At 47.6% G+C, this 12500-nt stretch overlaps 1 protein-coding gene across 1 annotated transcript in view; it reads right to left on the bottom strand.

Annotated features, from left to right (window-relative positions):
• Positions 1-11107: 11107 nt before the first annotated feature.
• The window catches only part of sugct (succinyl-CoA:glutarate-CoA transferase), a 33011-nt gene continuing 31618 nt past the window's right edge, over positions 11108-12500 (bottom strand). Inside the window, exon 14 of the mRNA XM_034560123.1 lies at positions 11108-11431. Coding sequence (XP_034416014.1) covers positions 11268-11431 — 164 coding nt within the window. The 3' untranslated portion in view covers positions 11108-11267. The remainder of the gene's footprint in view (positions 11432-12500) is intronic.

Genomic DNA, 12500 nt, shown 5'->3' with positions numbered 1-12500 from the left:
TCTCTCAGTCCTTCCCCTCCTACTCACAAAGCTGGACACCACCTTGACTATATGTTCACCAGAAACTGCTCTACAGCAAACCTCACTGTAACTCCACTTCATGTTTCTGACCACTTCTTCATCTCTTACTCACTCCCACTCTTTGGAACTGACAACCCTCCCACAACGGACTCTGCACCTGTCCGTCACAACATCCGCACCCTCTCATCCTCTCTCCCTCTCTCCCTCTCTCTCTCCCTCTCACCCTCTCTCCCTCTCTCTTTCCCTCTCTCTCTCCCTCTCTCTCTCTCTCTTTCCCTCTCTCTCTCCCTCTCACCCTCTCTCCCTCTCTCTCTCCCTCTCACCCTCTCTCCCTCTCTCTTTCCCTCTCTCTCTCCCTCTCTCTCTCTCTCTTTCCCTCTCTCTCTCCCTCTCACCCTCTCTCTCTCTCTTTCCCTCTCTCTCTCCCTCTCTCTCTCTCTCTCTCTTTCCCTCTCTCTCTCCCTCTCACCCTCTCTCCCTCTCTCTCTCCCTCTCACCCTCTCTCCCTCTCTCTTTCCCTCTCTCTCTCCCTCTCTCTCTCTCTCCCTCTCTCCCTCTCTCTCTCTCTCCCTCTCTCCCTCTCTCTCTCTCTCCCTCTCTCCCTCTCTCTCTCTCTCCCTCTCTCCCTCTCACCCTCCTCTCTGGCCTCCTCTGTTCTGTCAGCCCTCCCTTCAACTGACTCCTTCTCACTCATGCAGCCTAACTTTGCCACTGACACTCTCCTCTGTCTTCCTCTCTTGATTCTCTCTGTCCTCTTATGACACTAAAGGTCCTCAAGTCCTCTTACGACTCTAAAGGTCCTCAAGTCCTCTTACGACTCTAAAGGTCCTCAAGTCCTCTTACGACTCTAAAGGTCCTCAAGTCCTCTTATGACTCTAAAGGTCCTCAAGTCCTCTTATGACTCTAAAGGTCCTCAAGTCCTCTCCGGCTCCGTGGCTGTCCGAACCGGTTTGCGCCAAGAGAGCCACTATGCGAGCATCGGAAAGGAAATGGCAAAAATCTAAACACACCAGCGACCTGCTCGCCTATCAATCTCTTCTCTCCTCCTTCTCTCCTCTATCTCTGCAGATACAAGTCTGTTCTACCAATCCAGAATCAAATCCTCTTTATCTAACCCCAAAAAGCTCTTCTCTATTTTTTCCAACCTCCTTGACCCCCCCCCCCCCCCCCCCTCCACCCTTCTACCAAGCCACTTTGTTGACTACTTTACAAAAACGATAGAGGACCTATGCTCTTCATTTACTAATCCATCTTCTATAACTACACCTCCAGTAACTTCATCTTCCCCCTCGTTTTCCTCTTTTATCCCCCTGTCTCCTAATCAAGTTCTTACCTTGGTAACCTCTGACCCCCCAACCACCTGCCCCCTTGACCCCATCCCTTCTCACCTTCTCCAGTCCATTGCTCCGGACCTTCTTCCCTTTCTCACCAATCTTATTACCACCTCCCTCTCAACCGGCTGTTTCCCTAACTCTCTGAAGGAGGCGGAGTCAACCCTCTCCTGAAGAAACCCACTCTCAACCCGTCTGAAGTCAACAACTACAGACCTGAAGTCAACAACTACAGACCTGAAGTCAACAACTACAGACCTGAAGTCAATAACTACAGACCTGAAGTCAATAACTACAGACCTGTCTCTCTCCTTCCCTTCCTTTCCAAAACTATAGAGCGAGCTGTCTTTAACCAAGTCTCCTCCTATCTTCACAGTAACAACCTTCTAGACCCCCACCAGTCTGGATTCAAGACCACTCAACAGAGACTGCCCTCCTTGCTGTCTCTGAGCAGCTTCACACTGCTAGAGCAGCCTCTCTCTCCTCTGTCCTTATCCTTCTAGACCTTTCCGCTGCCTTTGACACAGTGAACCACCAGATCCTCATGTCCTCCCTCCAGGACCTGGTATCTCAGGCTCTGCTCTCACTCTTCTCATCCTACCTCACCGACCGCTCTTACCGGGTAACCTGGAGAGGATCTGTGTCTGAGCCTTGTCCTCTGACTACTGGGGTCCCTCAGGGTTCAGTCCTTGGTCCTCTTCTCTTCTCTCTGTACACCAACTCTCTCTCTCTGTCATTCTCTCTCATGGCTTCACCTACCACAGCTATGCTGACGACACCCAACTGATCCTCTCGTTTCCCCAATCTGAAGCACGGGTAGCAGCACGAATCTCTGCCTGTCTGACTGACATCTCTCAGTGGATGTCTGACTGACATCTCTCAGTGGATGTCTGACTGACATCTCTCAGTGGATGTCTGATTGACATCTCTCAGTGGATGTCTGACTGACATCTCTCAGTGGATGTCCGCTCACCACCTGAAAATTAACCTGGACAAGACTGAACTTCTCCTCCTTCCAGGAAAAGTCTCTCCCACCCACGACCTGACTATTAACTTCAACAACTCAGTGTTAGCCCCGCCCCCGACTGCCAAGAACCTTGGTGTGACACCTGTCAGTCAACTCTCCCTGACTGCCAACATTACCGCAACAACACGCTCCTGTAGGTACATGCTGTACAACATCAGGAGAATACGACCTCTTCTCACTCAGAAGGCGGCACAGGTCCTGGTCCAGGCTCTGGTCCAGGTTCTACATATAGGATATGGTCTAACCTCACACCCAGGACATGGTCTAACCTCACACCCAGGACATGGTCTAACCTCACACCCAGGACATGGTCTAACCTCACATCCAGGACATGGTCTAACCTCACACCCAGGACATGGTCTAACCTCACACCCAGGACATGGTCTAACCTCACACCCTGGACATGGTCTAACCTCACACCCAGGACATGGTCTAACCTCACATCCAGGACATGGTCTAACCTCCACCAATCAGCTTGTAGCTCCTTCACTTCGAGCTAAACACTCAACAAAGTCACGACTGTTTGCTGTGCTGGCTCCTCATTAAATGTCTCTTACTGATAGCACTTTGTAGTTTTACACTTTAGCAGCACTTAAATGTCTCTTACTGATAGCAACGTTATTGAAGAAATTGTACTTGCTTGATTCTTGTTGTTCTGAGTTTGGACTCATGGTTTAATCACTTATTGTAAGTCGCTTTGGATAAAAGCGTCAGCTAAATGACATGAAATGTAATGTAATGTAATGAATGTAACTAGGACTAGAACCGACTAAAACCAAACACTCTCTCTGACCCCCACACACACACACACACGCTCACACTCACACACACACACACACTCTCTCTCACACACACACTGTCTCTCTCTCTGACACACACTCACACACACGCACACACACACTCTCACTCTCACACTCAGAACCAGTCCAATGAGTAAACAAAAAGAGAGTTATGATTATGGAGAGCAGCAGTGTGGATCGGTCGTGGTATGAGTAACATCTTTGTGTCCCGTTTCCTTTGGCTCGGTTCACGCAGGCGTCGGCATGGTTTCTCTTTTAGAGGAACGGGTGCATGCAGGGTTCAGGTGAGGTGAGTCTGGGGTCCGAACCATTGAGAACCTGCAGTGTAAACACGGTTCTAAGGCTCCCGGTGAAGCGAGGACTCGGACCACCACGCCGGTTCACCCGCGGTTGAACGTCGCCGGCTTTAACTTTGAGCCATGTTTAATTTAAAAATGTTGGACTCGGATGTCGACCGTCAGACGTCCGGTTCACGTCCCGTGTGTGAGACCCTCTGTTGTTTCCTCTGAATGATGAGGCCCAGTTTACCCAGAATGACCCTCTCCTCACCCCCCCTCATCCAGTCCTCCTCGCTCTGCTTTGTTTCATGTGTTGTTCGAGTTCTGGAGGTCAGTTTGCTTCCAACACTCCAGCTACAAAACTAGAGAAACAGAATTGTTTATGCACCCATAATGTTCCACTTAGTTTAGAGGTGTAGCATGCTAAGCTAATGTGAGCCCAGACTGGAAGTCTCACTTCTGTCGGTGTTTGGTCCAGGCAACACTTTATATCTGGCAGTGAGGTTTAAACAACAGGAGGACAGGAGGACAGGTAGACAGGAGGACAGGAGGACAGGAGGACAGGTAGACAGGTAGACAGGTAGACAGGTGGACAGGAGGACAGGTAGACAGGTAGACAGGTAGACAGGTGGACAGGTAGACAGGAGGACAGGTAGACAGGAGGACAGGTAGACAGGTGGACAGGAGGACAGGTAGACAGGTAGACAGGTGGACAGGAGGACAGGAGGACATATTTATATATATACATATATATATATATATATATATGTATATATATATATACATATACATATATATATATATATGTCTGTCTCCCTATTGGCTGGTGGAGGGCAGCAGCCGCTCTGATGTCAAATCCAGCTGCTGCAGAGCTCCTCCTCCATCCGGAGAAACTCCCACTAGACTTCATTTTAGGGAGCCAGGATCAGAAGTGTGTGTGTGTGTGTGTGTCATGAACACCTCTCTCTCTCTCTCTCTAGGCTGCACCTGTAACTCGTCCGTCACATTCAATCTACAGAGACACACTGATGTGTGTGTCTGCTTCTCGTCATCTGTAATGACTTCTGGTTCTGAATGGTCACACAGGGTGGTTCACCCCCCACCCCCATGCTGGAGGCCCTCAGCTGAGGTCCGTCCTCTGGGACTGAGACCGAGCGGTCTGCGTCTCGTGGGGTGGATCATCTGGAGAGCAGGGCCTGCAGGAAACGAGGCCCTGAGCAGCTTTACAGGTGAACACACCTGCTGCTACAGTCACCATAATATCAGCCTTCAAAATAAAAGTCTCAATCATCTCCACGTGACGATGTGCAGGTGACCCCACTTTATATTAGTCTCTCATATATCTGTGTCTGCGTTCAGCATTAGGCTGGACACAAAAAACCTCAGCTTCCTGCACACACACACACACACACACTCACACACTCACACTCACACACTCACACACTCACACACTCACACACTCACACACTCACACACTCACTCACTCACTCACTCACACACTCACACACTCACACACTCACACACTCACACACTCACACACTCACACACTCACACTCACACACACACACACACTCACACACACCAGATGTCGGGGAATAAGGGACACTTAAAGAGCTGGTGAGTTACGTACATCCGAATTTCTCTCTCACACACGAGTTCAACAGAAAGGCAGCCAACTGGGCGGACGAGTCTGACGAAAACAGAGAGAGAGACAGAGAGAGAGAGACAGAGAGAGACAGAGAGAGAGAGAGAGAGAGACAGACAGACAGAGAGAGACAGAGAGAGACAGAGAGAGAGAGAGAGAGAGAGAGAGAGAGAGACAGAGACAGATTTTTTTGATTTTTGAAAAACACTTTATTCACACACTAATAATTTTACAATGTGTTTTTTTTTTTAAATCACAGGTCTTGTTTTTTTAAAAATAAATCATCCGATAAAAAACTGCGCAAACACCAGCTCCTCTTCCACCACAGAACAAACAAGGTTTTTAAAACACCAACGTTGTTTAAAAGCATCCAAGTCTCCAATGTGCTTATACAAAGTCTGGCTCTGATGTTACAGAGCCAGACTGCCCTGTTCTCCTGCCCCTCCCTGTTCTCCTGCCCCTCCCTGTTCTCCTGCCCCTCCCTGTTCTCCTGCCCCTCCCTGTTCTACTGCCCCTCCCTGTTCTCCTGCCCCTCCCTGTTCTCCTGCCCCTCCCTGTTCTACTGCCCCTCCCTGTTCTCCTGCCCCTCCCTGTTCTCCTGCCCCTCCCTGTTCTCCTGCCCCTCCCTGTTCTCCTGCCCCTCCCTGTTCTCCTGCCCCTCCCTGTTCTACTGCCCCTCCCTGTTCTCCTGCCCCTCCCTGTTCTCCACTCGGGTTTTCCACGTTAAATAAATGGCCATTTTGGCTTCCCCAGAAAGGTAGTTGAGGAGCTGCCACTTTTCTTTTTCTGCTTTTTTGTAGGCAGCTCCCATGATAAAAACCTTCTCAGTAAAAAACACATTAAAAAGACTAAAAACCAATGTTAAAAGAGAGAAGAACCCTGAAAGTCTCTTGCACTCAGTAAAAACATGGTAGATAGTCTCTCGAAGGTCACAGAAGGGGCACCGGCTCAGGACAGCGGGATTAAGAACAGAGATAAAAGCGTTGCAGGCGACAGCACCGTGTAAAATCCTCCACTGGAGGTCGGCCGTTCGTTTCTTGAGGGGAGGTTTAAATAAAATCCTCCACTGTGGGCCAGGTCCGCAATGTCCAAGTCTCTCTGACCACACAGTGGGAGGCCTGTTGCACAGTCCGGACCTGTTGGTGCTCTTGACACAATTAAAATACACTGTCTTTTTGTCCGCTTTGTGTAATGTCATTGCTTCTGGACACGTCGTAGCAAGCAGGGGGCCGGTGAGTTCCCCCAGCACCGGGCTCAGGGAGATCTCGGGGAAAGGGTCTGCAGGGTCCGGCTCGACTTGTCCTTGGCTGTAGTCCATGAGGAGGCTCCTCTCCTTCCCGGTCAGCCTCTGTCTCCACAGCTCCAGGAGCCTCCTCGCCACCCGGACGGAATGCAGACCCAGCAGAGCGCCCAGGGCCGGGGGGTCGCTCAGCGTCGGCCCCACTGCATCCACTAGCTGCTGTAGGCACAGGGTCCGCGACCTCAGCAGCGCCCCCGTCAGTCCAGGGGTGACGCTGCTGCTGATATCCAGCTTGGGCCTGTGAATCAACGGTTCTCTCAGCAACCAGTACAGAGAGTTAGACTCTGATGACCAGTGCACCCTGAACTTTAACGTCTAACAAGTTGGCCAAAGCCACCTTTTTGCCTTTGAGGACTTCAATATGTCCTCGATCTCCTGTGGACTCACTTAAACTCTCTAGGTCCACTATATCAGTCTCCAGGTCCTTCATAGATCTGGTGATGTCTCGGGTGATGTTGAAAGTATGCTGCTGACAAAGAAGCCTAATCTCAATCTTACCACGGTCCCACCACTGCCTAAGACTACTAAAATCACTCTTCCTCAGCCTAAAAACATCACAGAAATAAATAAGAACCTCTCCCTCTTATCTAAAGTTAAAACTGAATTAAAATGCCAATACGCGCTCTTATGTAAAATGTGTCTAATAAAAACATGACATAAAAGCAAAGAATGATCAGTAAAACCAGCAGGAACAATACTGCACATTTTAAAAATATTAAAATGGTGCTTAAAAACATAAATACGGTCTAACCTGGCTGAGGAGATCCTCCCCTCCCTAAAGTGGGACCATGTGTACTGTCGGCAGTCGGCATGCATCCTTCTCCACACATCCACCAGGCCATGAGAATGGACCAGCCTCCTCAGAACCTGCTGTGAAGCTGGATGTGGCTCTGTGTGGTTACGGTCCTTTAACTCATCTTCCGTACAGTTAAAATCCCCCCCCAAGAATAAAAAATCCTCCGAGGCACAGCCATTTAAAACATCATTAACTTTTTGTAAAAACAGCTTCCTCTCTGCACCGGTTGCTGGAGCATACACATTGATAAAAACAACAGTAAAAAGGTTGAACCGTGCTTTAACTAAAAACAACCTCCCCTCGATGATGTGTTTGACCTCCAGTGAGACCGGGATAAAAGACCTGGAGAAGAGGAAGCCCACTCCTCCACTGAGGTTTGTGTGGTGACTCAGGAGGACTTCCCCTTCCCACTCCCTCCTCCAGTCGGCCTCGTTGGTGCTGTCGCTGTGGGTCTCTTGTAGGAAGAGAACATCAATACCTTTCATCTTTTTAAATTCATAAATAGATATTCTCTTCCTAACATCCCTGGCTCCATTAACATTTAAAGTTCCCACTCTGAAAGTATCCATTAAAAGAAAAATGTTTAAAACACAAACAAAAAACAATAAATTAATTAAAACACACATTGGAGCTTTTCAATGTCGGGGGCAGAGGTCAGCTGCTGTCTGACCTCTGCCCCCGACCCGTCTCCTTGGCTTCCCCCACCTTGCTGGCCTTGGTGCCACTGCCTGCCTTCTGGGCCCGCTTCTTCCTCTTTGAGGCAACTTTAAACTCCCCAACTTCCATCTCCGCTTCTTCCACCTGCTCAGCCCACCCACCTACACTTTCCTCCTCCGCCTCTACTTCCCCACCAACCTGCTGTGCTACCTCCACGGGCTTCTCCCCAGCACCATTACCCCCATTTCCTTTTCTTCTCCTCCATCCTCACCATCCCACCTTAACCAAAGCCTCCCCCCTGCTGCTCTGGACACCACCACCATTATTACCACCACCACCATTATTACAACCATCACCCTCACCATCACCATTATTACCACCACCACCATTATTACAACCATCACCCTCACCATCACCATTATTACCACCACCACCATTATTACCACCATCACCCTCACCATCATTACCACCACCACCATTATTACCACCATCACCCTCACCATCATTACCACCACCACCATTATTACCACCCTCACCCTCACCATCATTACCACCACCACCATTATTACCACCACCACCATCACCCTCACTCACCTCACTCACCAGCCGGCGCGGTCCTGAACCAGGTCCTGAACCAGGAGCAGAAACATTCAGAAACACCACCATCCTCCGTTAACTCTCTGTAGATCTTCTGTACTACCTTCTTTAATCTGAAGACCTCCTGAGGTGTAAAGCCTCCTCGGCCTTCTCTGTCCACGTGGAGCTGATTAGAGGAAGAGAGCTTCTCCTCATCAGAGGTCCTCCACCTTCACTCCCTTCAGGTCCTTAGTTTTGTGGAGGAACATCTGTATCCTGTCCACACTGTACCCTCCTGAGCCCTTACTGGGTTCACTGGACTCAGAGGATCCACCGTCAGAAGCAGATCCCCACCCAGCCCCTCCTGATCCCCCTCTTCACCCTGCTGGACCCCCCCCCCCCCCCCCTCCCCCTGTAGCCCCTACCCATCCTGACCTCCTCAGGATCCTTCTGGTTCTCCGGTTCCTGCCCCTCTGATGCCCCTCTCGTCCACCTGGAACATTCGCCCACCGCCAGAAATACTGAGAGACCACACACACACACAGACATATACACACACACATATACACACAGACACACAGAGACACGTATACACACAGAGACACACACACACACATATACACACTCACACACACACTTATACACACAGACACGTATACACACAAAGACACACACACACATATATACACACAGACACACAGAGACACGTATACACACAGAGACACACACACACATATATACACACAGACACACAGAGACACACAAAGACACACAGACACATATACACACACACAGACACACACAAAGATACACAGACACATATACACACACACACACACACATGATCCATCACACCTGATCCTGAGCGGTCCCGTTAGTGATCCATCACACCTGAAGCCCCCCCCCCCCCTGAAATCAAACCTGTCAGTCTCCGTCTCCCCCGACGACGACGACGGCCAGATGCGTTTCCTTGATTCCAGTAAACATCATCCACCAATTAATCAAACTGTCAGTGCTCCTCCTGCTCCTCCTCCTTTCCTCCTCTCCTCCTGCTTCTCCTCCTCCTCTCCTCCTGCTTCTCCTCCTCCTCTCCTCCTGCTACTCTATATATATATATATATATATATATATATATATACATATATGTATATATATGTATATATATATATATACACACACACACATATATATATATGTATATGTATATATATATATACACACACACACATATATATATATATGTATATATATATATATATATATATATATATATATATATATATATATATACATACATATACATATATATATATATATCGGGAGTCTCGGGATCGCCTCTCTGCTGTTTGCGGATGATGTGGTCCTGTTTGCCTCCTCGGACCGTGACCTCCAGCATTCACTGGGGCGTTTTGCAGCCGAGTGCGAAGCGGCAGGGATGAGAGTTAGCACCTCCAAATCTGAGGCCATGGTGCTCTGCCGGAAACCGGCGGATTGCTCCCTCCAGGTGGGGGCAAACTGCCTACCCCAAGCGAAGGAGTTCAAGTATCTCGGGGTCTTGTTCACGAGTGAGGGTAAGGTGGAGCGGGACATCGATAGGCGGATCGGTGCGGCTGCAGCAGTAAAACAGGCGCTGTACCGGTCCGTCTTGGTGAAGAGGAGCTGAGCCGGAAGGCAAAGCTCTCCATTTACTGATCGGTCTACGTTCCAACCCTCACCTATGGTCACGAACTCTGGGTCGTGACCGAAAGAACGAGATCTGGGATACAAGCGGCCGAAATGAGCTTCCTCCGTAGGGTGGCCGGGCTCAGCCTTAGAGATAGGGTAAGGAGCTCGGACATCAGGGGGGAGCTTGGAGTCGAGTCGCTGCTCCTTCGTGTCCAAAGGAGTCAGCTGAGGTGGTTCGGGCATCTAGTCAGGATGCCTCCTGGACGCCTCCCATTAGAGGTTTTCCGGGCACGTCCAACTGGTAGGAGGCCCCGGGGAAGACCGAGGACACGCTGGAGGGATTATATCTCCCGGTGGAGGGATTCTATCTCCCGGCTGGCCTTGGAACGCCTCGGGATCCCCCAGAATGAGCTGGAAAGTGTTGCGGGTGAGAGGGAAGCCTGGGTCGGCCTGCTGAACCTGCTGCCACCGCGACCCGACCCCGGATAAGAGGTCATAATGGATGGATGGATATATATATATATATATATATATATACATATATATTAATGGATATATATATATATATATATATATATATATATATATTAATGTATATATATATATATTAATGTATGTAATGTATATATATATATAATCGAAAAATTGATTTTTAATCTCAATGGGACTCACCTGGTTAAATAAAGGTTTAAATAAATAAAAATAAATATTATATCCTTGAACGCACCGTCAGGTAATTGAGCAGAGACCAGGGGGTCGAATATATATATATATATATATATATATATATATATATATATACACACATATTAATGAGCAGAGACCAGGGGGTCCAGCAGGTCACGTTGGATTTAAAGCTTTATTTAAACAACGTTTCTACAAACAACATTTTAAATCAACAGTCTCGTAATCATAGTATTAATAGTCATAATAATAATAGTAATAATAATTATAACAACAATAATAGTAATCATAGTGTTAATAATCATAATAATAATAGTAATCACAATAATAATACGAGTAATAATAATCATAATAATAGTAATAATAATGGTAATACTTATAATAGTAATAATAGTCATAGTTATAATAATAGTAATAATGATTACGCTCTTATTGACTCATATGAACTCAGGAACATTTGTTCTTATTGGTTCTCTCTCTCAGCCAATCAGGACACTTCATTCTGCGTCACCACCTTTGACTCCAGCAGTGTTTTGATGACGTCATCGCTGTAGGATAAGGTGTGTCGCAATACCTGCACCGTGTGCTGGCCAATCAGAGGAGGGGGCGTCGGCTCATCATGGGAGAAGCTGCTGAAACGAACTGCTGGACCTGAAGATGACAAACAAAACTGATAAACAAACAGACAAACAAAAACAAACACACTGATGAAGACCAAAAAGACATAAAACAAACAAACAAACAGATAAAGAACAAACATACATAAAACAAACAAAAACAAACAAACAGATAAAGAACAAACAGACATAAAACAAACAACCAGATTAACAGAAGATCAAAGTGGAGAAGGAGAAGAGAAAGAACAACAACAACAAGTAGGACAAAAAGGAGAAGAGGAAGGAGGAGAAGAAGGAGAGGAGAAGAATATTCATTGACATATTGTTTCTGTTTGATTGTTTATATAAAATGAAGAAAGGAAGGAAGGAAGGAAGGAAGGAAGGAAGAGGAAGGAAGGAAGGAAAGGAAGGAAAGAAGGAAGGAAGGAAGGAAAGGAAGGAAAGAAGGAAGAGGAAGGAAGGAAGGAAGGAAGGAAGGAAGGAAGGAAGGAAGGAAGGAAGGAAGGAAGGAAGGAAGGAAGAGGAAGGAAGGAAGGAAGGAAAGGATGGAAGGAAAGGAAGGAAGGAAGGAAGGAAGGAAAGGAAGGAAGGAAGGAAGGAAGAGGAAGGAAGGAAGGAAGAGGAAGGAAGGAAGGAAGGAAGAGGAAGGAAGGAAGGAAGGAAGGAAAGAAGGAAGGAAGGAAATAAGGAAAGAAGGAAGGAAAGAAGGAAGGAAGGAAAGATGGAAGGAAAGAGGGAAGGAAGGAAGGAAGGAAAGACGGAAGGAAGGAAGGAAGTAAAGAAGGAAGGAAGGAAAGAAGGAAGGAATGAAAGAAAGAAGGGAGGAAGGAGAGAAGGAAGGAAGGAAATAAGGAATGAAGTAAGGAAGGAAGGAAGGAAGGAAGGAAGGAAGGAAGGAAGGAAGGAAGGAAGGAAGGAAGGAAGTTGGAGAGAACAAACTATTTATTTTGGGAAAATATTAACAATCAATTTTTTTATTCAGCACTAATGAGCTGAACTCTCACAGTGTACGTGTGTGTGTGTGTGTGTGTGTGTGTATGTGTGTTGTGTGTTGTGTGTGTATGTGTGTATGTATGTGTGTTGTATGTGTATATGTCTGTGTG

Source organism: Cyclopterus lumpus, chromosome 20 (assembly GCF_009769545.1).
Source record: "Cyclopterus lumpus isolate fCycLum1 chromosome 20, fCycLum1.pri, whole genome shotgun sequence".
In the NCBI taxonomy this organism is placed as follows: Eukaryota; Metazoa; Chordata; class Actinopteri; order Perciformes; family Cyclopteridae; genus Cyclopterus; species Cyclopterus lumpus.
This window is presented reverse-complemented; position numbering and strand designations above follow the sequence as displayed.